This window comes from Hippopotamus amphibius, chromosome X (genome assembly GCF_030028045.1).
Source record: "Hippopotamus amphibius kiboko isolate mHipAmp2 chromosome X, mHipAmp2.hap2, whole genome shotgun sequence".
Classification (NCBI taxonomy): Eukaryota; Metazoa; Chordata; class Mammalia; order Artiodactyla; family Hippopotamidae; genus Hippopotamus; species Hippopotamus amphibius.
In genome coordinates, this window is record NC_080203.1 from 126635761 (window position 1) to 126662440 (window position 26680).

Here is a 26680-nt window from a genome sequence, read left to right on the forward strand (position 1 = left end):
TTTGTGAGAAGCAAGAGGTAAGTTAGGTGAAAGCTCTCTGTAAGCTGATAAGTATCCTTTAATGAGTTTGGAAGTAAAGATGCCAGCTGGGAGATGAGTTTAGCAACACCCATAGATGGATTTCCCAAGGCAGGTGAAGCCAGAGGTGAATGTTTTGAGAAAGGAGATAATCCTAAAAGGGCAGGAATGGAAATTAACCAATATAAGGTCTCACTAACATCTATTGACCTATGTGGAAAAGACACTATTGAGGATATAATTTGAAATTGGAAAGTATGAAAGGGCGTCTGCTTTTGCCACCCAATGGCCAGTCAAATGGATCTCGGAGATGAACTGGTGTCCACTGGGTGGCAGAATGGTGAAGGCGGGCACAGAAGGTAGCTGTGTTCGTGTTTCTATCTGTGTCCATATTTTATTATTTGGTGGAAAATAAAGCAGCTCATCGTGGACCCCCCCAAATCTTCCAGACACTTCAGAATACTCATCTTGGAGAGTTTTACAGAGTAGGGAGGACTCTGGAAGTACTGCTGAAAGGCAAGCAATCTTCTCCAACCCCTCCCATCTCCCCCTCCCATCTCCTAGATCTCCTGCTCTGTTATCCTTCCTTGCCTCTCAGAAAGGAAACGGCAAAATGAGAAATTCGATGTCCTGAGAAGGAAATCAAATTTTTGCAAGTCTAAGCAACACGATCTTATAAGTAAGAGTTGCACTGGGCACTGCTAAAAATCTGCACTTAGAATTTAGGGAAAAAATGTTGCTCCACCAAATACTAAAAGCAAGACGGAGCAGGAATATAAATGGCAAATGCCATTTCCACTATTGTCCAGATCTAGAAACTTCAGTATTTATTAAGCACTGGGGGACCAATGATTGACCTTTAACCTGGCCACAGTTCTGCAGCCTTTTTAAAAAACCCTTTTACTTTTCTTCCAGACTATTTTTCAGTTTCTTAGAAATTTGGTTTATGGCTCCTGGCAGGTAATGCAGAGCGCTAAATCCATCATTGCTGTACCTGTGGTTTCCTTAATCTTGGGGAGTCGATGACATCCGTCTCTCAAAGTGCCAAACAGGGGTTCAGCATTAATGGCTGTGTGCAGGGCAGGCACTGTCATCCGAGGACACATCCCTTCTGTCTGTGGGTGTAATTCCTTAAAGGTGGCTCCGTGGTTGGGAAGCCCAGTGGCTCTCTCCTCGGAAGGAATGTAACTCACGCCTTTCCCGGAAGCCTCAGGAATCAGGTGCTTCCCCACGGAGGGGCAGAGTGGGGACTCCACCGGAGTGGCACAGGTGCTGCTGCTGCTGCCCGTGCCACAGCCTGCGTCCACTGAGGAGCCTTGAGAGCTCTGTAGAGAAAAATGGCCCTCGCTTTGCAACGACGACATTCGCTTGGCCAAGTGGTAGTCGCAAAGGCGGCCCACGCTCTCCTCTGCTTCGGGGAGCTTGGAAGGATGGTCACAGGTGGACGGGTCAGCATCATCCGGGTTACCTAAGTCTTTGGCTGAAGACACACAGGTCACGTCTGTTAAGAAGTGGTCTCGTTGGCCAAGTCCTGAAACCTCAATGGCTTCTCCATCGCGAGCCCCGTCATCCTTCCCTTCGGCCTCCCTGGTCCCCACACCTGAAGCTCTGGGAAAAGTTATCCCCGTTGCTGCTTCCAGTCCACTTTTTTCAGCCACAACCCCCTCAGTGGCCACATACCATCTTTGGCTGTCCTTGCGAAAGGCAGTTCTCTCCAGATTAAAAGTGCTGAGGTGTTGACCGTCTCTTGAAGACACAGTAGCAAATTTACCTTTGGCGTCCTCCTCCGCTTCCGCTGTTTTGGTCCCCTGCTGCTTTTTCCCTGGAATGCTCCCATTAAGGGGTGCTTTCCCCTCCCCATCGGCCGGCTGGCTTTTCCTTTTACTGGTGCAGGAATACGCCATCGGCCCAATGTGCAGTTTGCCAAAATAGTCAGTGACTGACTTGGTCTCCATGGTTTCGGGCTCCATCTCCATGTGGTCCGAGTGCAGTATCTGCTTGGAAGGCACAACTTTGGGCGGGAGGTTGCTCACTGGACGGGCAGCCAGGGCATGGGAGGCCTTTGGAGGCAAGCCCCCAGCTGGGCTTTTGGAGGTGGGGAACTCTGTCTGCTCTTCTGCAAGGGGGTGGTAGCCTTCATGAGCGGCCAAGAACATGCGGGAGAGGTTTTCTGACTGCTTCTGGGCCGTGGCCAGTTCAGAACTCTCCGTCATTTCAGAAGAGTTAGTTTCATTGCCCGAGTCTGAGGAGGACTCGGGACTATAAGCCCGCAAGATGGCTACACCTGCAGGCCGTAAAAAACAAGAACTGGTTAATGGATGCATCGCAGGCACTAGGAGACATGTAAGAATATGGGACTCATTAGTATTAAAAAAAAATACCAAGTTTTTCCCTTTTCAGTAAGGACTCTGAGTTTATTGCACAGTTGTTCTGGAAATGGGGAAAAAAACGTGCCACATGTTTTTAAAAAAAATAACAACAAAGGAAACCACATACACAAAAAACCCACGATGGTACTTTCAGCACATTTAGGAAACGGGACATGCGTGAAATGAAGGACACATGACAGGATTCCAAGGGCGGATGGCTTGAAAGGATGAAATGATATGGCTATCAGTGAATAAATGTAACAATCGTGAAAGAACCTGAATTGTCACTGGTCTGCTGATCTTCTGACACGGACAGAGCTTCTAGAGTGTCCAGCGTGGAAACGACGGTGTTATCCAGGCCCTTCTCACACTTGCCGTCGGCGCTGGTGGGCACAGCGTCGATGAGGGACACGGGGATCTCGTCATTCTTCAGGGTGCCGCCTGCCTCCTTGTCCTCGAGGAAGGAAGTGGCCTGGCTCTGAGAGTCCTCCTCGTCGGAACTATCTCTGAAGCCAGGAGGGGGCGCGGCGATGGCCATGTTCAAGGAACGCAACAGGAAGTCATCCTCATTGTCATCCCCTTCGGGAGGGGGCAGAGACGTGAGGTCAATGATGTCATCGCTTGACCCAGACAGGTTGAGGATGGCTGGCTGGTTCATCTCTCCCACCACGAGGTCCTCCTCACAGCTCACCTCATCCTCGTCCTCCGCGTCATCGGTGTTCTCTGCGTAACAGATGTCGTGCAAGAGGGGCTCCTCTATGCCCTCGGCAGCCTCGAAGTTCTTCACGTCGCCTATGTTTGCATACACAGAATTGGCCACGTACTGGATGCTCTCTGTGTCTGGATTGAGATCCAGGCTCTTCATGTCATTGGCACTGCTGATGTAGAGATTCCTCTGCTTTTCCAGCAGTTCTGGACTCTCGTCTAGGAGTCTTTCATAGCCGAGAGTTGGGGGAGTGATACCATCATCCAAAGCGAGATCTCCAAAAATAAAGGACACTTTAGCTCCTCTTGGAGACTCTTGTGCTTTCTTTAGAGTTTCTGGTCCTGAGAGGGTCAAAAGGGACCGCTGAGCTAGACTTCTGTAGTCTGCCTCACAAGGAGCGTCTCCCGGCTGGGTCAGCTGCTGGCTGAGTTCGTCTGAGCTATAGGTGTTGTCTATATACAAGTGCCGGTGGTGGTCTTTTGGACACAAGGTGCCATCCGGAATCTCAACTGTCTTCTGCTTTGCATCTATATATGTTATCTGCGCTTCTTGCTCCCCTTCGCCAATGAATGTGGTCATTTGGGGTATACAGTTCCAATCTGGGCCAAGGAGGTTATGCTTTCCTTTATTTTCAGTTCCTAAAGAGAAAGAGTCATGCAAAGACACATTACTGTGCTGTCTGGCTTCTGGGGGGCCTTGCCTCTGTTTCTTAACTTAGTGGCTTGTAGCATCACTTTTGTGAATACGGTTATTATTCAGCTTTCCAAATACGGTAGTGGTTGATTTAGGCTTCAGGTGTACGGATTTCTTGGTTAGGAGAATTGATACTGCAGCAAACAGAATTGCTATTTGATAAAATATAATATCATCTGAGAGTAGGGAACTACAGCTTAATTCCATCTGATTTCTGGTTCTAGTATTAAAAGACCTCATTTATGTTTATAAATGTGAATATATAGCATGCCTTTAAAAATCCTGAAAGGTGATGGTCCAATAGGCTGTTATTCCAGAAAACAGGCTGCCCTTTTCTTTGTAAAGTGAGATCTAACATTTCCCGCTTTGTGTAGGGAGATATTGTAATGATAATGTAATAATACACATATAATGTATATTAATAAAAACTGTAATACTACATATTGTAACGGTAGCACAAAAACTTCTCTCTTTAGCCTTTTCTTGTCCTAGTGGGTGTGCAAATTTTTATGCATAAATGCCAGTACGCATGCCTGTAAGCACACGCGCACACACAGGTGGGATGCAGAAGGTGGAGCATTCACAGGCAATGTACCCCTCTCTGCTGTTTCTAAGCAGAGTTAATACTTTGATGAATTTCCATTTTTATTTGTATCATGAAAACTCCTGAAGATTTATTTGATATTCCTCAAGAATTAAAATTGCAAAACCCTAATTTAAATATTGTTGTTTTGTTTGATCTTCAAGGGTCTTCCAATAGAGAATTCTGCTGTGGAAATTTTGCTCTGATATTTACCAAGACAGGGCAGTGAGTCACTGTGTCAATATCGCTTTGTCAATTCCAGAGGTGACATTTTGAGGAAATGTTAGGGCCACATATTCTCCCATTTGTTTCCTCAAATTGCCCTCTGGCCCAAGTTTGAATAATACTGATATTAGATAGAAGAGATATGGGGAAAAATCAGTTTTACTGAAGAGGTTTTGGCTCTCCCCCAAATATACAATGGACTCAATGCCGAACAATGTTCCCAGTCATTGTACCCAATACATATATTTCCATGAAAAGCAGGTGAAGATGAAATTTTGAAGGCATTGAGTTACACACCAGCCATACTTACGTGTTACCTTATGACAAATACCCCTGTGGGGGTTCAGCATTATTTTATTAACAATGACATGGATTATGACTGGCTCTGTGTGTGTGTGTGTGTGTGTGTGTGTGAGAGAGAGAGAGAGAGAGAGAGAGAGAGAGGAGTGTGGATTGTTGGGAGAAGGGAGAGTGGTTCAGCAAAGCTGTGAGAGAGCTCTGGGTTTAAATCAGGGATTGGCAAATTTTTTCTGTAAGAGGAGGGCCAGATAGTAACTATTTTAGGTTTTGTTGGCTGACAGTTCAGTTGAGCAACTACTCAACTCTGCTGTTGTAACATGAAAGGAGCCACAGATGACACATAAGCAAGTGGATGTGGTGACTTGAATGGTGACCCCCCAAAAGCTATGAACGTGACTTTATTTGGAAAGAATCATTGCAGATATAATGAAGGATCTTGAGATGAGACCACCCTGAATTATCTGTGTGGGGCCCTAAAATCCAATGGAAAGTGTCCTTATAACAGAAAAGCAGAGGGAGATTTGGGCCACACAGAGAAGGAGGGAAGGCCATGTGAAGACAGAGGCAGAGACTAGAGTCATGTAGCTACCAGGAATGCCGATGGCCACTATGAGTGGGAAGAGGCAAAAATAGACTCTCCCCTAGAACCTTTGGAGGGAGCATGGCCCTGCCAATGCCTCGGTTTTGGACCTCTAGCCCCCCAAACTGTGAGAGAACAAGTTTCTGTTAAGTTCCCAAGCTTGTGATAATTTGTTACAGCTGCCATAGGAATCTAATGCAATGTACATGGCTGAGTTTCAATAAAACTTTATTCACAAGAACAAGATTTGATCCAGGGGGCATAGCTTGCCAAGTTCTGGTTTAGACCAACAAGAAAACCGAATAGGTGAGCAGCCTAAAAACAAGGTAATAGACTTTCATAAGGCCCAGAGATGCTTAACGATGTGGGTTCAGGAATTTTGAAAGTACTTGAAGGGCTAATTTTTCAAGATAGTGAAGAGGAAATAGGGGCTTACTGTTTCTGGTTAGAGATCTTGACGAAGGTCTTTGATCAATTTGAGACAAGAAGGAAATACATACTTACTCTTGGCTTCCTTCCAGAGGGTGTACTGATTTGGCTTCTGGAATGATTTTGGAGACACAGAAGGATGTCTCCTTCTAGGGATGAGCTGGCCTCAACAGACTTCACTCTCTACAGTTTTTGAGTCTCAGGAGATCTTTGGGGAATGCTGAAGAGAAGGGAGGCCTTTCAGCCGTTAGAGGATGCTAAGTCCCGAGCTGCGGCTCTGCTTGTGTCAACCAGTTGCTTTTTGGAGCGTGCCATCTCTCACCCTCGTCCTCCCTTATTAAAAACGCACATGCGCACATGCACGTGTATGCATGCATGCCTGCTTATGTGTGCTATTGGGCACGTGTGCCCTCACCTGCATTCTCACTGTCAAAATGAGAGAAATTACTGAAAGGTTGAAGTTCCATTCTTTCCCCATGGCAATATAATATTGATACTTTTGGAACCAAGTTTTTGCCTCTTGAAACTTTACACAACATCACATTGTGAGTCACGATAAATTGGACAGAACCGAGGCCCCTATTACTGCAACCATTTGTAGAATGGTAGCTCTGGCTTTCTTCTTGCACTCGTAACAATCTTAACAGTCCATGGGGAAAGGTCTGATTTTCACAATGAACTATAAGATTTTAAGATTTAAGGTTTCCCAATGTGAAAGGATTGTGTTAAACTGCTCTTCAGAATTTCAAGAGTCAGAGTTCAATGGCTCTAAATCTCCTCGCTCAATGAAAACATGTGGTCGGGTCATTAAAATATTCACCACTGAACCCAGCAGACATTCACCACCGCCTTTTTCTCTGGTTGTGCTACACGGCATGCGAGATCTTAGTTCCCCAACCAAGGATCTCACCACCTTCTTTTTGATCTTATTTATTTTCAATCATTTGTGTCTCTTAGAAACAACAGATACTTCAAGGTGGGGCAGGATGAAATCTAGCTGCAAGTGCCAGTCACCTTCCCAGCATGCCTTGCTCACTCACCTCTTTCTCTCTGGCTTTCCTTTACCCTTTGACTGTAATTATTTCCACTTAACCAGCCATCACAATGAACTGCATGCCAGTCTGTCTGTGTGTGTGCCTAGCTACATATTACTATATATTCATGGAATAATGATTTCTGTCTTCTGCTAAGTTTAAAAGTAGAGGATTTTCCTTCCCTTCTTTTTCCTTCTCACTTTTCTCTCAGAAACAGTGACAATGGAATTTGTTCTCAAGAATTTCCCTTTCTTTTAAAATAAACCCTAATTATGTAGCCCCTCATTATACTTTTTTCATTGGTCAGTAGCTCTGGTTTGAATGGTAAGGTCTGTCCATCAGCCATATTTACTGAGGGTCCACTATAGATGGAGGAAAAAGTTCAAACACTGAAGAAAAAAAGTTCCAGAACACGCAAACTTCTATATACAGAATGGATAAACAACAAGGTCCTACTGTGTAACACGGGGAACTATATCCAACATCCTGTGATCAATCATAATGGAAAAGAATATGAAAAAAAGTATATATATGTATAAATGAATCACTTTGCTGTACAGCAGAAATTAACACAACATTGTAAATCAACTATACTCCAATAAAATAAACTTCAAAAAAAAAAAAAGTCCTAAAATAAACGAAAACCATCCACCCTTAAAAAAACTATCAGTTTAATAGCTGCAGCCCTCCTTATCCTCACTTTGGAGTTATTTCTTCCTGTCAAGTGGCTGGGATGCATTATTTAATCTTTGCCATCTTTATGCTTCTGCTAAAAAGCTAAGATAGCTTCCAGGGTTCCTTCTAGAGCCCCAAGTCCAAAGGCTGGGCAATTCCCAAGTCTTCCTGCTGGTGGAGCTTCCAGAATCCTGGAGGGAAGTCTGACTCAGGAGGAGGCACCCAGGGGTCTGGGTCTGGGGCACCTTAACGATAGACCAGCCCTAAAGCTGGGGACTCACAACCCCTACTGGGCATTCCATCCTTAGTTCTCTTGTGTCCTGACTGACCTCTGGGAGAGTGAGTCAGTAAAAACTGAGCCATAAAGGCTGAGGCCTACACCCTTCACAATAATTAAATCACTGCTTTGGAAGTATGCACCCGACATTGCCAAGTGATATGTAAAATATGACAGAAAAATCAACATTTTCGTTAAAAAAAATTAGACAATATCAGAAGTAATTGGAGGCTTTTGTGTTAAATTTGGACATTAGATGTTTTTATGGGTCCAATTTTAACTTTTCAAGAATCATCCTTATTATTGTTGTCAGGTGGTGCCTCGTGAGTTTAGGAAGGGAATACCTGTCTCCTGGGTGCCTGCGTTTTTCTTGTTGGCCATGTTAAATATCGACCTCCTGGAATCCACAAGCAGCCGGTAGTATCCAGCCGTTAAGCAGGCCAGGTTCATGGCATCAGAAGATTCCATCAGGAGCGTGATGGGCTACACAAAAGAGAATGTTTGGGTTAAAACCATCCCTCCTTAATAACCTCCCCTCAAGTGACAACGGCTACATTTGTGCTTATGAGATGTGAGCAAACGAAGCTTTGGAGCAACCATTCCATTGGAGAAACACAAATGGGAGAAAGGTCAGGTATAACAGAGAGCGTGACTAGAAAACATTCAGGTGACACCACTTTGAAAGCCTAGACATTTGGAATCTTTCCCAAGTCGTATTGGATTAAAAAAAAACACACACACGCTGGTCTTGTTCCAAATAGTTAATATTGTGAAAAATCATAGTTAAGGAGTCAGTTACCAAACGTGAACCTACCATTTGAAAAAAAAAATCACAGGAAGATTAAGTTTGGGTTTGTGGTGAAAATTCATGTTGAAGTGAAATAAACATCAAGTAGAAATTACTGCTAAGACTGAATGAAAAGTGTTGAAGAGATTTAGAGAAAGAATGCTTCTAAAAGAAATTGTAAATTCATAGGAGGGCAAAAGAGACATGGGAGTTGAGAAAAGGCCTTGCCAAAACTTTCTGGAAACGATGAGGTTATCATATAACTGGACGTGGGTCTTGGGCATATAGGGAAGCAATTATCCTCCTTGAGTAAGGAAGGGTGGACTTGCTGGTGTGTTTTTATTGAAAGAGAAAGAAAGTGAGAGGGAAATAAGGGAGCAACAAAAAAGCGGACACCCGGAGAGGCACAGGAACAGCGAGGTGTTCCAGCAACAGGCCTCTTGCTTTCACTGCCAGGGGTAGGACACTGGCCAGGATAATGGCCTTGGCTGGTGAAACTTAACTTCCACCCAAAATCCCTGTACTACTTGATGTGCTGCCTTTTCCTTCCATTTTAATGGCAGTCTCCCTCCAAGCCACCCCACAATTCTTTTATATAAGCAGGAAACCATCCATAAGGTCTTGTCAGCCATTTCTGTTTGAGATAGATTATCCCTCTTATCAGGTCTGTGATGACTGCACCTGATATACCCTTTCTTCTGCCTGTTTTCCACAACAGGCTATTGTTCTCAGCATCTTTGGTCATGAACTGGGACAGGCACACGAAGTCTACCCTTGGGCTTTCATTGCCATGAAGTCAAGTGCAGCACCTCAGATTCAGCCCATGAAATGCCACGGGCCACAGCCAGCATGCCTGAGCTCCACACCCTCCCTTTCACGCTCATCTCTTCCTGACGCACAGCACACGGATGCTTCCCTTTTGCTGTGTAGAAGCCCTTTCCCACATTCTCCTCTACTGTTAACCTGCTGGTCCCACACCACCCTGGAGGGTGTGAGGCTGGGAGTCTGTCCTCCGCCTGTTCTCAGAGCACTCCTCCTGGTCACCCTGTTTCCTCTGTGGACTCACTGTCTCTCTGTGGATCCAGTGCCTTTTCTCTATAGAAACATCAGATACGTTAATGCTGCCAAAATCCAATGACTCATCTATCACTGGGACAGGGAACCTGGATTACTTCCTGTCAACTTCTGTTTGGGGAGGAAATTGTCCCCTCTGAGGACAATCTCAGATGGTTGTTTCAAATGAAATGGCCATGATATTAAAGGGGCCAGATGTTCTGCCAGCACTAATTGCTACAGCGTGAAAAGACAGATTGACTAAAATACTCAGTTTTTCCAAAAGAATAAGCACATACGGACGCAACCTAACAAAAGGGAATGGAGGTTCTAAATAAAGTTGGGGAAAATCTCCCTGATTCTCTACACAAGAGTCACATATTCTAGAAAGTAAGTATGGAGACATTTCCCCTACTCTTTATCTATGATTCATGTACTCTGGAGCCAGAAGGGACCTTAGCAATGAACTCGCTTGCTTTCTCATGTACAGATGAAGAGATGGAGCCCAGAGAAAGAGGGTGACTTGTCCCCTAATCACAGAGCTATCTGGTGAGGACTGGAGCCTGCACACCTAAGTTGGGTGGATTTTTTCTGCACTTGTTGCACCCTCGATGTGCTGCACATGTTGAAATTTTGCCTGCTTTGTAGATATCAGCAACGCTATCAGGAAGCAGGGCCGTGTTCAAGGCCTTGTGTCAGTATCTGAAAGACTTACCTTCACGTCCAGCACATGGAGCTCCACCCTCACCAAGCTCTCCTCTTCAGTAAACATCTCGATCCTGTTGACGTGGCTGAAGTCAGCTAAAAGAGCCACCAGATTGGTTTTGGTGTTTATGACATGGCTTATGCCATAGCGGGGCCCCACCAGGAGGGTCACTTCTGAGCGCTTTTCTGCCTGCTGAGAAAGAGACGTCGACAAAATATTAAAAATACTAGACCTCTGGGAATTCCCTGGTGGTCCAGTGGTTAGGACTCCGCGCTTTCACTGCCCAGGGCCCGGGTTCAATCCCTGGTTGGGGAACTAAGATCCCACAAGCTGCGTGGTGTGGCCAAAAATAAACAAATAAATAATAAAAATAAAAATACTAGACCTCTGAAGCACCAGGCAGAGTTGAGCCTGAGAATCTGTTTTTACAAGATTACATTTTCTTTAGAAAGTATTCCTGGGTTATATTGTACTAAATCATCCAATTAGAAGAACCAGATATATGATTGCAGCGAGGCTCTGATAAATTATGAATAATGTAGAAAGCAACTGTTAGCACGCATATTCATTATCATGAGAGGCTTTTAGAAATGAGGATTTTTTCCCCTCTCTTTTTAAAATCATTCTGACCCAGTGGTTTAAAAGGAGGCCATTGTGAGAGTGCGCCACTTCTCTTGGCTCTTCGCATTTCTTTTTCTAGGGCATTCTGCAGTGGCATTATCTAGCTTAACATTTCTTCTGATATTTTCAGACTGGGGTGCAGTCAATTAGAAATGAGGGCTGGAAAAGATGCACAGCTGATTTGCTTTTGTCATCAAAGGCAGCTCATTCAAGACAGCCTAGGCAGTGACATTTCGCAGGCCTCTGTGGCTTCCACAAAAAAGCAAGAAAAAGAAATTACCACTAATGTTGCCTTGAACACACGGCCCCCATACAGTCGAAGGTCACTGAGGAACTTGAGATAATGGACCTTGGCTTGCAGTGCGGAGAGCTGAGGAGAGAAAAGAAACCTCAGGTGTTCACTCCATCGGGTGTGACTGTGTCCCTGCTGGAGAGCAGCCGAAAACAAGGGCAGACGAGAAGGGTGCTCTTGCTGCCAGCAGATGGGCTGTGACAAGGGCGCTTCAGGGGCAACGAAAGTAAACTGCTCTGTGTTTGCTTTCCTCATCAAGGGCTGCAACAGGACATCGAGATGAAAATCTTTTCATTTTGGGGGAAAAGTATGGCTATGTTGGGCCAGAGCATTCCACAAGTTAGAATGAGATGATGAAATTCTCCACTGCAAAGGGTGTGTGCAGAGTTTGGGGGAGCTGTTTGGAATACACAGCTGCAGTCCACAGCAAGCTTTTTAAATAGGCTCTTCACTCCCATCTCGTTTCTTCCAGTGTTTGCAAGTGTTTAGGGAAAGTGAACTTTCTGAGTACCAATCATTGTGGAAATGTTTGAAGTTGCTATTTAAGTCCCTGTTTTATTAATTCAATTCCGAGAATCTACTGAGTTTCACTGATGATTGACAAATGAAATTTTATCCAGGTAAAATTGATCTTTATAGAGACGTAATAATATAGATTCCCATATCCTAAAAAAGTACTTGATTGAAAAAAGCCCATGTTTCAATCTAAACTACGATACAAAACTACTATACATAAAAAAAGATAAACAAGGTCCTACTATAGAGCACAGGGAACTATATTCTATATCATAATAAACCATAATGGAAAAGAATCTGAGAAAGAATATATATACACACACACGTGCATACATATGTATAACTGAATCACTTTGCTGTAGACCTGAAACATTTTAAATCAACTATACTTCAATAAAAATTTTTTTTTTAATTTAAAAAAACATGAAAGAAAGAAAAAAAGTCCACGTTTCATACCACATGTACCAGGAAAGTTTGTTAGGGATGAAATTTTCCAACAAGGTGTAGAACACCAAGTAGCAAGAACTGTAAAACTCTGTTTTCAATTGCAGATAACTTGCCAACTCATTTGTTAACCATACCTCAATGTGCTACCTTCTATATAATTGTAATTTAGAACCAGTCATCCAGCCTACTTCTTTCAAAAATCCAAAGCACTTTGCAAATTGATTTGAAATCAAACCACTCACTCTTAACTACAAAAATGACCTTTATAGAAGGACAGTGATAGATAGACTGATCTTAGAGCAGTTCTCCAAATTATTTCAAAATCAGTGGGCCAGGCTTGGAAAAAAAATCATACCAAGTCAATTAAAAGAAAGTAGCTTTGGGCAAATCGGAACTGATATTTAGAACATCTTGACCCATGACATCCTGCTATATTTCCACAAGCTGAATGCTTACAGAAACTGGGAAGTAAGTCAAAGGTGGCTGATGGTGTGTCGAAGTTGATCACACGTTTTAAGAAGTCATTGGGGTGAGGAGGGAGCAGAAATAAGTATGTGTTAGCCAGTAAAGAGACTTAAAATCAGATACTAAGGTCAAAGAACTATCCACATAAATGATTTGTATTAGAGTCACACACATTTCTATGGCTGATATCATTGAGAAAGTGCTCTTGGGTTGTCAGACTGCCTCCAAGTTTATAAATCCCGGATTGTACGGCTCCTTCTCTTTCTAGTTCCTGAAACCCTTTGCTATTTATTACCAAAAGACATAATTCTCTCTTCTGACCAAGAGTGTATTTTAAAATGTCCTTTGTGTTTCTTTTACTTGATTAAAAAAAAAGATTTTAACATTAATGATGGCGAATGACAGCACTAAATTTATCTTCTCTTTGAAAGTAAGATTTAATTCAGTGGTTGTCAAGTGGGGTGATTTGGGCAAGATCTGGAGACATTTTTGTTTGTCATGATTGAGGCGGTGGGTACTACTGATGTCTCATGGGTAGAGACCAGTGACGCTGCTAAATATCACACAGTGCACAGGACAGCCCTTCTCCCCCAACCAAGAATGATCTGGTCCCAAATGTCAATAGAGCCAAGGTAGAGAAACCTTGGTTTACTTAACGTGGCATCGAGTCTGCAGGGACCCTTACTGGCTGCTGTGCACTTAAGCTGGTCTGAGTGGTAAGCAAAAGTATGATGAAAATATGAAATTATTTTGCAATTCTATTCTCTAACCCCAAGGTCTTGGAGGCTTTGCAAGGCTCTCCTGCATGTACACGTGAACACACACAATCTGTACAATAAGGAGTCTATAGCTTGCAAGGAATAAAAAGGTCTCCATAAGACTACTTATTTTTCATTAGTCTTCAAAACATGTTAATAGTTTAAAAAAGAAGGTTATATAGTGTTACAGATTTTGAAAATCTGGTGCTAAGTATTTTATTCATGGGCTAATTTTAAACATTTAAAAAAATGCATGCAAGCCTCTCTCTTTAAAATCCATTTTCTATTAAGATGCAAATGTGATACCTTTTTACCGGGTGGTACCAAGTTTTGATTTGCTTTGACAAGGTGTGAAAGTGCTTTCTTTATGTTCTTCTCTTTCATGCTTTGCAGCACAGCAGAGGGAAGAAAAGTCTCTAATCCCCATTCTTTTCTGCAATAAAGAGCATATCTTTAATTTCACATTCTTGTGATGATTAGTTATCTAAGACAAAATGGCGCTCTGATGTTTGTTGGAACAAATGAACTCTTGGTAAGGCAGGGAATGGAGACAAGTCCCAGTTAGGGAAGTAACTTTTAATTTACTCTCAGGAAACATACCATTTGATCGTTAATCCATATGTTTGCATTTTAAAAGAAATACATTCCTCAGTCTCCAGAGAGAAGGCTAATGAGGCATTTGGGACCAATGGAAATTGAAGAGACACTTTATCCAACCCACATCTGAGTCTCTTAGAATTCACTCACATATCTGAGTTTGTACTTCCAACACCAATTTCTCTCCATCCCTTTGTTTATTCCCATTGTCACGTCTCCCGGTCTGTCCACACTCTGTCTTTCTGGGTTCTCTTAGAAGGATGAATATAACTTCTCCATGCTCCCAAATCATTCTTTCCTCCCCACCTCCCTCATCAATGGCGATTTCTCCAGAAACACATAATTCTCTTTTCTTCCACCCAGATAATGACTAACTCCTTCCATCAACATTTCTTGCTGAGGAGGGGAGGGGGTTGCTGGTGTGGACACAGGGTAGGGTTCAGGACCCTTAAGTACATCTGGTACTGACAGGGAGATGCAAACATCACTCAAAGGTATGGATATACAAGGGAAACAAACAAACAAATGGCCCTGGGTTAGTATATTCTTGCCAAGAGTCCATTACCCCAACAGTGACTACAAACCTATCCTAAGAAGGTTGCATATTTTGAATTCTAGGAAATTTACCCTGATTGGTCATGTGCCCAAACAGTATCTTCTAAATTATGTGAAGGCTTTCGAGAAGGTTCTGGTTCTTTCTCTTGCTCCAGATCCTCTCTAAAGACAGGTAGGAGGACAGCCTCCCCGCCCCCCCCGCCCCCGCCCTCACTTGACCATTCACACTCTTTTCACTAGTTAAGATGGTGTTTTTCATGATCACCGCTGTCTTCCTCCTCTTCCTCAAGTCGTACTTACTATTTTCACCCATCATTTGGCACTCCTTATGGGCTACCTTGTAATTCTACTTGTATCATTATTTTACATCATTACTTTTCATTCTATGTCCTTCAAGTTGCGAACTTTCAAAGATGTGAGCGTCAGGCATGAGTGAAACTGCAGCTGGTCCTCCGTCTCCTGTTGCTGACCATCCTTCAGCTCTACCATCTCCCACCTCCAGTCAGTAACTCTTCTTGCCTGCTCACTTGATGCCAGCCCTTGTATGCCAGCTGATGTACTGCACTACTATACTTTTCAAGGTACTGTACTGTAAGCTTAAAAATATTTTCTTTATTTTTTGTGTTTGTTTTTTATGTATCATTTGTGTGAAAAGCATTATACATCTATTACAGTACAGTATTATATAGCCGACTGTGTTAGTTGGGTACCTAGGCTAACTTCGTTGAACAAACTTGACTTGGCAATGTGTTCTTGGAACAGAACTCGTTCATATGTAGAGGACTTACTGTATCATATAAAAATGCTCAATGAACATTTGTTGGGTGAATGAATGAATTAATGAGAATGTTAATTAATTACCATAGACTCTGCAATATTCTTAGGCAAGCTAGTTATCTCGGAAGTTTTTGACTGTACCATGTTCAACCTGGTAAAATGTGGGTACAGAGAGTAGGAACAGAAATGCATTTCGGTTGTCTGAAAATCATCTCAAGTTGTGCAGGCCCCCTTTTCAAATGGGATCCAGTTTCATCTGTCCCTAAGAACCTCAGAGAGAGGAGTGGGTGAGGGTGTGAATGGAGCCACTCAGGCATGAGACCTCTTTGTGAGCCCAGTCTCGCTCAGGCTCCAGTTCCGGCATATGTGGCAGGAGAGAAAGAGACAAACCATCTGCAAAAAGGAGTGGACTGAGATTGGAAGGCCTGGGGTTCTCAAACTGCACACAAGGATCTGTCCCCAGGCAGTGACAGGAGAACTGAGAGAGGCAAGATCAGGGGCATAGGGAGTCAGCAACCTGGAGCTCTCATCCTCCCCAACACAGGCTCTCAAACCCATTGAGAAGAAGCCATTTTACTCTGGGGGGATGGGGGGGAGTCAGCCTGGCACTGTGGCACCCAGAAAGGCTTTATAGGCAGCCCATGGGAAGCTTCTGTGGGATGTGGTTTCAATCAGCCACACGCCACTTTGAGGTGGAGATGCAGCAGACACTAAGGCTTCTAGTGTTATGTGGCGATGAGGCTTGGGCCCTACCATAAACTTTGAAACATGAGTATTTCTTTTCTCTTAGCGTTAGAGCTGCCAGTATTAAGAAAATGGTGGCTGCGTTAGGCTATTGGATCACCTGCCAACGGGAAGCTTACAGACTGGGAGACAGAGGGTTCTCTTTTAAAGGATGACTCATATAAGCTCGTCAACCGAAAGCAACACAAACTGCTTTTTTCTAAGAAAAGGGGATCTTTTCCAGCAGAAGAGGTAGTATACTGCTGTTGTAAATGCCATATTCAGCAAGAGAAGACATTTATTTTCCAAACAATATTTGATTCGTGAAACAAAGTTTGTGTGACATCCTTTCCCACGCTGTCATAGTTCTTTATTACAAATACCATCCTTCCTGATTATGACTCAAAGAATTACTTTTTATAGTGCATTTCGATCATCTAAAAGTGATCTCTGGTTATGCACACCATTTTCTAAACACAGGTCTTCGAATGAACACACAAACTATAGCGCAATGTGGGTTCGAATCCTACCCCCTCTAGTTAATAGTCAGTGTGACTTGGGCAAATTATTTAACCATTCTGTGCCTCAGCTTGCTCATCTGTAAAATGGAGCTACAGTCTTACTGATTTCATAGGGAGGCTGTGGGAATCAAACAGCTTAATATCTGAAGAATGCTGAGACGAAAGCTTGGCTTGGAACCAAGTTCATTTAGGAATTTTAAAATGTATGCTTCATTTTAAATGTGACCCTCAATTTAACCACAATTCTCTAAAGGTGGATTATGTAAGAAATGGTCTCTACCACCGAAAATGAACAGAGTATTCATATATTTTGCCTCTGGTTAACAAATGCTCTGCCACAAACAAGATCAATTTTGGAAATAGACATACACATCAAAAATCCCCTTGGGCGTTAAGGAGTCAGCATCTTTGTCTCCAAAATGGCTCTGAGAGTCAACACTTACTCAATGTACTTGAGGGAGATTTTCTGTGTTTGCTTGGTGGTCACGGTTGCAATGTACATTTGCAATGCTGCCAGCCGCAGGGCAATGTCATATTTCAGCTCTGGCCCAAACCGCTCCTGAACGACATCGTTACAACTCTGAAAAAAAGACCAGCAGAGGGCGCAGCTTGTCAAAGGATGCACCGTGTTGCCTTAGAGGAACAGGTGACACGTTTCCCCCTCTGTCCCACCTTCACTTCCAAAGCAAGGGGCTAAATGTGGAAATATTTCCACTGCTGCTTGGAACCGAGTCAGGATTTGAGTGCACGCACAAGCACAGAGACCACACAAACATTTAACATTCGTCACGAGCGAGCTGCTATTTAAATATTTAGCTTTTTGTAAAAATAATGAGGAATTTAGGAATGGCATTTCCAAACACAGGTGCTGCGACTGAACACGAGAAGCCCTGGTAGCATGATGTGGCTTCGGTAGCTAGGCTGCCAGGACTGGAGTCCTGGGTTCCAATCGTCTTTCTCCACTTCACAAGGAAAGAATCCTCTTTCCCTACTTTCATCGTGTGATCTGGGCAAGCCCCTTAATTGCTCTGTGCCTCAGTTTCCTCTTCTGTAAGTTGAGGATAATACTCCCCACTCACAGGGTTGTGACGAGGATTAAATGAGAGAAAAAGGTAAAGCCCTTAGAACTCCATCTGGTAAACTGGGAAGCACTCACACATATTAAGAGCTGTCATTGTCAATGTCGCCCTCGCTATCATCCAGAGTGGCTTTGGGGAGGTGGAACGAGCAAGGTGATGGAGAGCGGCAGCTCTGGACCTACACCTGCCTTGGAGTCCTGGCTCTACCAACGGCTACCTCTGTGCATGACCTTCAAGCAGTTTACTTTGCTCTGTCAGCCTCAGTTTACTCATCTGTGCAGCGGAGATTCACACTAACAACCTGGCTGGAGTGGGGAGGGGGAGAATGAGGTGAGATGCCCGCTGTCACAGCACCTTGGCACACTTGGTGGAGGGTGGCTCTTCAAATCACCAGTCCGTTCCAGTGGGGACTGCCCGCACTGTGACTTTGAGGGAGTCTCTCGGCTTTAGTTTGTTCACGTGTCAAAGGGTGACACCTACCTCACAGAGTTTGGGGTGAGCATCAGATTAAAGAGGGGCTGAGGGGGTGTTGTAACATGTCAAGCCGTCCAGGACCACAAGTGAAGGGTCTGAGGGCGCCATTCTCACTCCCTCATGGAGCAAACTCTGAGCCGAATGTTGACGGGAAGCATGGCGCTGTGCAAGCATCTTCTGCATGTGTGTTTACTTATTTATGTTATCGGAAACCAAGCTCTTGAGCTAGAAAATATATTTAGCTTCTTTCTCCCTTTTTTATTCTTTGCCTTGCTCCCAAAAGATTTCAAATGGAAAATCGTATCAGGATTTGTTTGGCTCCTTTCTGAGATAAGTAAGTACATTTACATCCACTTCATGTATTGATTCTACTAAATGGGAACCTGTACCCCTGTACGGTTTCTGCACACAGTATTTGCCCTTTGGATACGTCCTTGTGGGACACTGGCGCTGTGCAAGGCACGCCCTACCCGCCTGCTCTGGGTGCCTGCCTCTCAGCCCATTCCTCACCCCCAAGAGTGAAGCCACATTCCCTTCCCTCCATCCTTCATACGGTTTTCCACCTTCACTGCTCCTTAAAATCCTACATCTATCTGGATTGCACTGTACTCCTGTTGTAAGTGGGTCTCCTTAGAGACAGGAGACAGGGTAGCTCTGAGGGAAGGCAGCCTCTGGGAGCAATGCCAAGCTGCCATTTTCTTTTGCTAGTCTTGGGTTTACCAGTTATTTCCAAGAGCCCAGGGTTGTTCACAATGGGGTGCCACGGGTTTGAGGGTCCAAACAAGGTCATTTTTATAGAGTCTCATGAAGAATGAGGGTGAGGAAGTCCCTTGGCAAAGTGCCAGGCCATAACAGGCACTTGGAGAACCATTTTTGTGAGAAACCATTTTGATAAATCACTTTCTTCTAGGACTGCTATTGCATCACAGATTTGAAACAGGATTTTAGCAAAGAATTTAGAGACAAAAGCACCAAGTTGGATCCTAGGCTCTGTCGACTACTTATCAAATGACCTTGGATGTGGCATTTCATCTCTCGAGTCTCAGTTTTCTTCTCTGAAAACAGTGGGCTAACAACAGCTAACTCTCAGGGTTGCTGGCATACCTGCAAGGATGGTTCATAACATGGAATGCGCTTTATAAAGGCGAGTCATCAGTATCACCTCTGCTCAGAGTTGTGACCGAGGTTGGTTTTCCCACTCCTCTTATACCCTGTACTTAACCAGACTTCTGAGTGAATGTTTTTGTCAAGGTGATTAGTCAATTACATTATATAATTAGTTCACTCTGATCCCAGAGAACTAGTGTGACATCTGACTTATACATATAGTTTTGGTACAAATTATGCATTTATTACTCTCAGGTACATTATTTACAATACAGTTATACACGCAAATCGTAGTCACTGTTTTGTTAAACAGAGGTCTTGACAGACTCTGCTTTAGACCTACAAAAATTCATTTATAATAAATGTGTGAGATATTAAAAAGGAAACCAATACTGCTAAAGTGTTTGAAAACATTTTGTAGCCTTATTATCCTGTTTACCAATTGGTATAACCATCTTTTTTTAATCGACGGCGGACAGCTAAATGTCAGCATGGCTTATGAGTTAGAACAGTCTGGATTATTAGGGTTTACTGTCATATAGATGCTAAAATCTGTAAAATACTTCATGGTCCACTAATGGCCAGGAGATTCCTATATATGATCACTGTCGAAACCTCTGTGGTCACTGTCATAGCTTGTCAATGGCCACTGTCCTCATTAAGAGCCCACGAGGCTGAATTGATTTTTGTCTGTGTAACATGATAGACATTGTTTCTGTTTCTTTTCTTGTTCTCTAGGTTAATTTTATGGAATCTTTTTAGTACCTTAAAATCAACACTGGGACACACACAGCACCAATCGCAGGCCCACTGACATATGCTACGCAGATATGTGATTTTAGACATACTGTGTGTTCTGTGGTACAAGGCATTTTAAAACAGAGGGTCTGAGTCCCAGAAATTTTCATTTCCTAGTCTCAGTGGAGGATACATGAGAGGATGGTAGATTAATATTGGCCTCTATCGCCCACCATAACGTGGCTCCCCCCTCCTCTCACCCAACGCTGGCTGCTCCTTGAAGGGATAGCTAATCCACCACCCGTGCAACACCCAAGGTGAGAAAGCAGAAACGTCTTTGGTCTTCATCTAGTCCCAGGGCACGAGCAAAACAGGACAGGTTTTCCTGTTCTCAGGAAACAATCCCAAAAGTATAAAAGATGTGTCTTTTGAATAAGAAAGATTTCCATGAACTGCATTAGATTTGAGCAAACGCCTTAGGTGCTTAGCAGCGCCCCGGGCTACTTAAAAGGCCTAACCTCCCCAAGACCAACGCAACCAGGCTCTTCTTTTAGACATGTAGTGGACTTGTGATGTTCAAAACAGAAGCTGAGTAAATGGTTTTAAAGCATCCTCTTGTTAATGGGATGAGCATATAATTATAGAGAATGACAAATGAATGCATCTCACATTCTTCAGCCACGCGCTGATTGGCACCTGTAACTACTTATTTGCAACTAAAAGCTAAAAACATAGCATGTGACATGAGTTGCAGTGGCAGAGCCCTGGTTGGTTCTCAGCAGGAATATGGGGAAGATGCAGTAATAGATCAGTTGAGAATCAGGCTGTCCTGTGTGGGAAGGTCTGGGTTACCTGGCCTTTGGGGAAGAGGGGATATTGTTGAGGGGGTCCAGGTAACCAAAGTTTAGCACGTAAGGAAGCCAAGTCATGATGGTTCATTGTTCTGGGTAGAAAACGGAGTGAAGTGCACCGCTCACTTCTCTACTTGGTAAACAGGGTTTATGGAGCAGGATTTGCCTTTTTTCTGATGACTCTGGGTTATCTTCATAAACCGTAGTTATCCTTCTGAGCTGTAAATACCAGTCTCCTCTGAAGACCACTAAGGTGGGGAACATTTAACAGGCCTTGCCCTGAGTGCCCTCATCTGCTGGAATGTTCTAGTATGTTCTGCTTCTTTCTCCTCCCACTTAATTTCTGTTCTCCAGGGCTTACTGCCATTTAATTTCTGTCACTATTCCTAACCCCTGACATTTATCTTGTCTACATCTCTCTGCTATCTTCTACCTATTTTCTTTTCACACCCAACTTTTTTTTATTTTTTTTTATTTTTTGGGGGGTATACCAAGTTCAATCATCTGTTTTTATGCACATATCCCCGTATTCCCTCCCTTCCTTGACTCCCCCCACCTCCCCGCCCCAGTCCTCTAAGGCATCTTCCATCCTCGAGTTGGACTCCCTTTGTTATACAACAACTTCCCACTGACTATCTATTTTACAGTTGGTAGTATATATATGTCTGTGCTACTCTCTCGCTTTGTCTCAGCTTCCCCTTCACCCCCTGCCCCCTCCCAAACCTCGAGTTCTCCAGTCCATTCTCTGTATCTGCGTCCTTGTTCTTGTCACTGAGTTCATCAGTGCCATCACACCCAACTTTTTAAAGATTACAAAAGCTTTGAAGTATACAAGAAAATACTGAGAATAGTAAAATAAATACCAGGATATCAACTACCCAGAGTTAACAAATGATTCTTTTATTTTTTCTTTTTCCTACGTTCTTTGCTTTTTATTTCTTACTTAGGGCTCCAGCAACCTTTGGCTTATACAGATATCCCCCAGCCAAAGAGAGCATTTTTTTTTTTTTTTGGCCTCACTCTTGCATTTTCTCCTTCTTTTGTGGGGGAAGGTTACATTAGGGTTTATAACCTCTTTGAGTAATTCTAATGTACATGCTTAAGCACTAGGTAAGTGGGTTCTTACTGTTTAATGCAATCATATTGGGAATTTAAGTAAGGGTAATGCGAAGCAGTTATAGAGAAATATAGGAACATTACGTAAATATCAAGTGGATAAATTCCTTTTAGGACAAACTAGCAAAGATTCTCATTTCTGGAAGCTTTGTTTTTTTTTTTTTTTTTTGAAAATTATATCCCAGAATCAGATATAGACAGTCAGCAAAAGACATTATCTTATTAAAGTTTTACTGCCTTGAAATTAATAATATCACTACAATGAGTATCACGATATTTCAGAACAATTTAAGCACCAAAGAAATGAATGAACAAAATAAGTAAATAAAGCAGAAGGGAAAACTCTTTTTTACAGGAGAATGCCAATGGATAAATGAAGAATAATGGAATTAGACAAATCATCATTTTCAACCATCACGATAATAATATTAGGGCAAGAATCATCAATGAATACTAAAACAAACGGGTGAAAAGATAAGAGAGCTGCAAACTGACTTTCCAAAAATTACTTATTAACTATAAAAGGAAAATTAGTAACTTCTGGAGAACATCAATTAATATTAATGTTGACAAGAGCCAGTATGAACAAAATGACATTGTGTGCCTCCTGATACGATGCACTGAGGAGGGCATGAAGTTACTCATCTTATTGTTCTGCTCCCAATGCAAAGCCTCAATCTAATCATGAGAAAACACCAGAGAAACCTAAATCAAGAGATTTCTACAAATAACTGATCAGTACTCCGCAGAGCTGTCAAGGTCGCAAAAGTCAAAGAAAGGCTGAGGCTTCCTCCAGATAGAAGGAGACTAAAGTGACATGCCAACTAAATGCAAAATGAGATCCTGGAGTGGACTGTCTTCTAGAAAAAATTGATATAAAGGACACTTTTGGGACAACAGGCAAAATTTGGATATAGACTGTAGATCAGATAATGGAAATGTATTGGTGTTAAATTTCCTGATTTGGTTAATTGTATAATGATTGTATTAGAAAATGTTCTTGTTACTAGAAAATATACTGATGTATTTCGGGGTAAAGGAGCATGGTTTTGGTAACTGACATTCATATGGCTTAGAAAAAAAATCCTTTGTGGTGGGGGAGAGGAAGGACGTGTGCACACGCTAAAGATAGAGCAAATGCAATAAAATGGTAACAACTGGTGAATCTTGGTGAAGGATATCAGCGTTCATTTACTAGTCTTGCATCTTTTTCATAAGGATGAAATTATATCGAAATAAAAAGTGAAACTTTAAAAAGCACTATGGAACCTTACTCAATATTTTGTAATAACCTGTAAGAGAAGATAATCTGAAGAAATATATATATATATAAAAAACTGAATTGCTGTGCTGTACACCTGAAACTAACACGATATTGTAAATCAACTATACTTCAATAAAAAGTATATTCCTTATATAATACATTGAGCTTGGGGCGAGGGACGAAGAGAGAGAAGATCCCAAATGAAAGAATTCGGGGGGGGGAAGCCCGCAGTCAATTCATCCCACAATGTTAGTATAAAACATGCTCTGGATTTCACGTACCTGAACATACAGATACTCGAAAGCAACTGGATCTCGCCTTAAAAGGTCAATTGGATCCTTTGGGACGAAGCTAATTCGGAAGAGACATCTCATCTTATGGGAGCTGGGCCTCTGGGTCACCTAGAAGAGGAGACCAATGACAAGAACCCTTCAGTGCTGGCAGAAAGGGCTGAGGGGCAGAAGCAAAGGCAGCTTTCTTTGGACACTGAGGAAGGAAATGGTTGAGATTCTTTTAGTATTTGTCATACATACTCATTCCCTGAAAACTGCACATACCTATGACTTAGGTCACGTTCCCCCAAAGCAGTCTGTGAAATGAGGGACTTCAATAAGGAACTGCTCCCAGGAGAGGCCAGTGAGGGAGTGGGGGAAGAAAGTCAGACAGGAGAGGAACCCGCTCAGGTCAGCCCAGCAGGGGTGTCTACGGGCTATCCCGAGGGAGACTCTGGTGGGAAACTTACACCACGGAGCCGCTGGGAGCATGAGTAAGTCATTGGTTTTGGGCTGTCCCAGGGGGATGTGAATTTCCAGGTATGGACAGGATGGGAGCCAGCAATCTGAGGGCAGTCCTCTGAAGATCTGCAGATGCTGGCTGTTGTAAGTGACAGTCACACACTCAAGCGAGGCTGGGGGTAGGGGGCGCAGAAGGGGACCTGGGGGTAAGAGCACAGAGACTAGCCACTACACTTTATTACTGTGTAACACTGCTATGGGTTTCTTCCTCAGTCAGACTCCAGAATGACAGTAGAAGTGAAGGCATGACAGTAGCAACTTGGATGACATCCAACTGAAAAGCAGGAGGACAAGTTTTGGCCCGTTCACTAAATTTGGAGTCCACAAGTTTCCAAACTACCCAAACTTCTGCTATCATGATTTGTTCAAATTGTTCAAAGGGGCTTAGAATACACCACGGGTCCTTCAGGGTTAAGGACCGTGGATCATTCTGAGTTGCTTTCCTTTTCCACAGCACAGTATGTGCCAACTACTAAGTCTTAGTTTCTTAATTCTTTCTGCAACAAAAGGGAATCAATCAATGAATGGTAGGTGCTTCATACACAGCTGAATGAATGAAAGACACTGGACTTCAAGTAAGAAGATAAAAGAAAAAAATAAAAATAAGAAAATAACAAACAAAAAGAGTAAAAAGAAATAAAGATAAAAGCTCTTCAATTTCCCTTAGAGAGGTCAGTGTGGTGAAACTAAAACCACACAGCACGAACCCACACATAGTTGTTCTACCTGCAGTTTTGTGCACTTAGATGAACTTTTTAATGCACTTGCATGCAGTTTCATGTACTTTACTTTTATGCACTGGACAAACCTGGTAAAATAAAAATGTTTGTGAACTGCAATTTAAAAGTTCAAAATAGGGAGCTGCCTGGTGGCCTAGTGGTTAAGTGGTTAGGATTCCAGGCTTTCACTGCCATGGCCCAGGTTCAATTCCTGGTCAGGGAACTGAGATTCCACAAGCCGCACAGCGTAGCCAAAAAGAAAAGAAAAGAAAAAAAAGTTCAAAATAAAATAGTAATAGCTTTATTGAGTTCCTGGGGTGCATGTGCATGCATGCGCGCACACACACACATATACACACACACACACACACATATTCCGAGAGTTGTACATTGCTAACTTTGTTATATAGAAGAATTTTAAGGAGAAATACATCCCACTTTTAAAGGTATACTGGGCATCCTGAGAAGCAGTAGCAATGAACCAGCTTTCTGGCTGTGGGCAGGATTGCAAAGCTGAGTGAATTCAGGAGTCCATGGGATCCAGGCGGTTCATCACTGGCTGATGGAAAAGCAAACCAGGAAGAAGGATGCATGGGACCCTAAGAGACCTGGGGTGCTGGCGGGGCCGCAGTTGAGTGCTACAGTGACGTAACAGGGTGTTCTGTCAGAAGGTCTGGTCTGATGTCAGAAAGTCAGGGATCGTCATCTCTCTGGCTCCTTTAATTACTGGTCAGAATCTGTCCTGAATTTTCCATAAGCCACCTTGATTCTATTATGTAAATAACAATGTTACTTTCTAGACAGAAGTTTAGTTTCAAACTGCCAGGTAATTCAGGTAGAGTTGCTTAAAAGTTCCTTGGGGATTTCCATCACAGTTAAATGTTTTAAAATTATTTTTGTTTTTGGACAAATTTCTTACACTTACTCGCCCTTTCTATCATGCCTATAAATATTTTATGGGTCAAGTTTTTCATATGTATTAAAGTCAAAGGCATATAGGGGTTTGTTTCAGGATATTTAAATACTTTTCTTTTTTAGAGATAATACTTGAGTTTTAGCACTTTGCTTTTAGTTCTGATTAGAGACAAAACAAAGCCTCTTTAGAAAGATAAGGGAAGAATCATTGTTAGAGGCTGTTTCCTTCTAATGTTTAAAAGGAAATTTAAAAATTGGAAGTCAATCTGGAATGAGAAGTTATGGTTACCTAGCATCAGAAGCGACTTTGAAAGAATCTCTGTCCAGCTAAATCAGCATGAAGCTGGGTGGTAGATGGAAGTTCAGGGGGAAAATAGAAATAGAAATAACAAAAAGTTGTGGGAGGTTTCATTAGACTCATAGTAACTAGCTGTCTACCCATCCCCTTAGCACTTACTGCTCCAAGCTGAAGGCTATTTACTGCAAACACCTGTGACCATCTGCCAGCACAGGACAAACCTGCATAGCCAGGGAGCAGCTGTCCTTGGGAGAAGCCCACCCCCAATTATGGACAGGACACTAGTGGTCAGAGCCCCAGCCCCCTCGTCCCTTGGGTGGGATACCTCTGAGGTGTGTTCTCTACTGGTTCCTGGTGTCTGCAGAAGGATTGAGCTCCAGCAGCCCACAGTGGAAACTGGCTTGATAACACACTCTTTATTGGCATCCCCATTTTCCCATCGCCGCCCCTGCCATTCCTCTCCCAGTATTTCCTGACATCGCCCCCCCAATAAACCACTGGCATCCAAAATCCTTGTCTCAACGTCGGCTTCTGGAGGAACTCAGAGCCAAACACTGACCTTTCACTTGTGGAATTCTGTATATCAGGGGTTCTTCTGCTATAACAAGGAATAAATAA

At 43.0% G+C, this 26680-nt stretch overlaps 1 protein-coding gene across 1 annotated transcript in view; it reads right to left on the reverse strand.

Moving 5' to 3' along the window:
* FRMPD4 (FERM and PDZ domain containing 4) overlaps window positions 1-26680 on the reverse strand; it is a 172952-nt gene that overhangs the window by 1917 nt on the left and 144355 nt on the right. The window contains exons 8-15 of the mRNA XM_057718874.1: window positions 23618-23737; window positions 17151-17287; window positions 13841-13967; window positions 11337-11426; window positions 10445-10627; window positions 8234-8372; window positions 2664-3731; window positions 1013-2302 (exon numbers count right to left, since the gene is read on the reverse strand). Of these exons, the coding sequence (XP_057574857.1) occupies window positions 1013-2302; window positions 2664-3731; window positions 8234-8372; window positions 10445-10627; window positions 11337-11426; window positions 13841-13967; window positions 17151-17287; window positions 23618-23737 (3154 nt within the window). The remainder of the gene's footprint in view (window positions 1-1012; window positions 2303-2663; window positions 3732-8233; window positions 8373-10444; window positions 10628-11336; window positions 11427-13840; window positions 13968-17150; window positions 17288-23617; window positions 23738-26680) is intronic.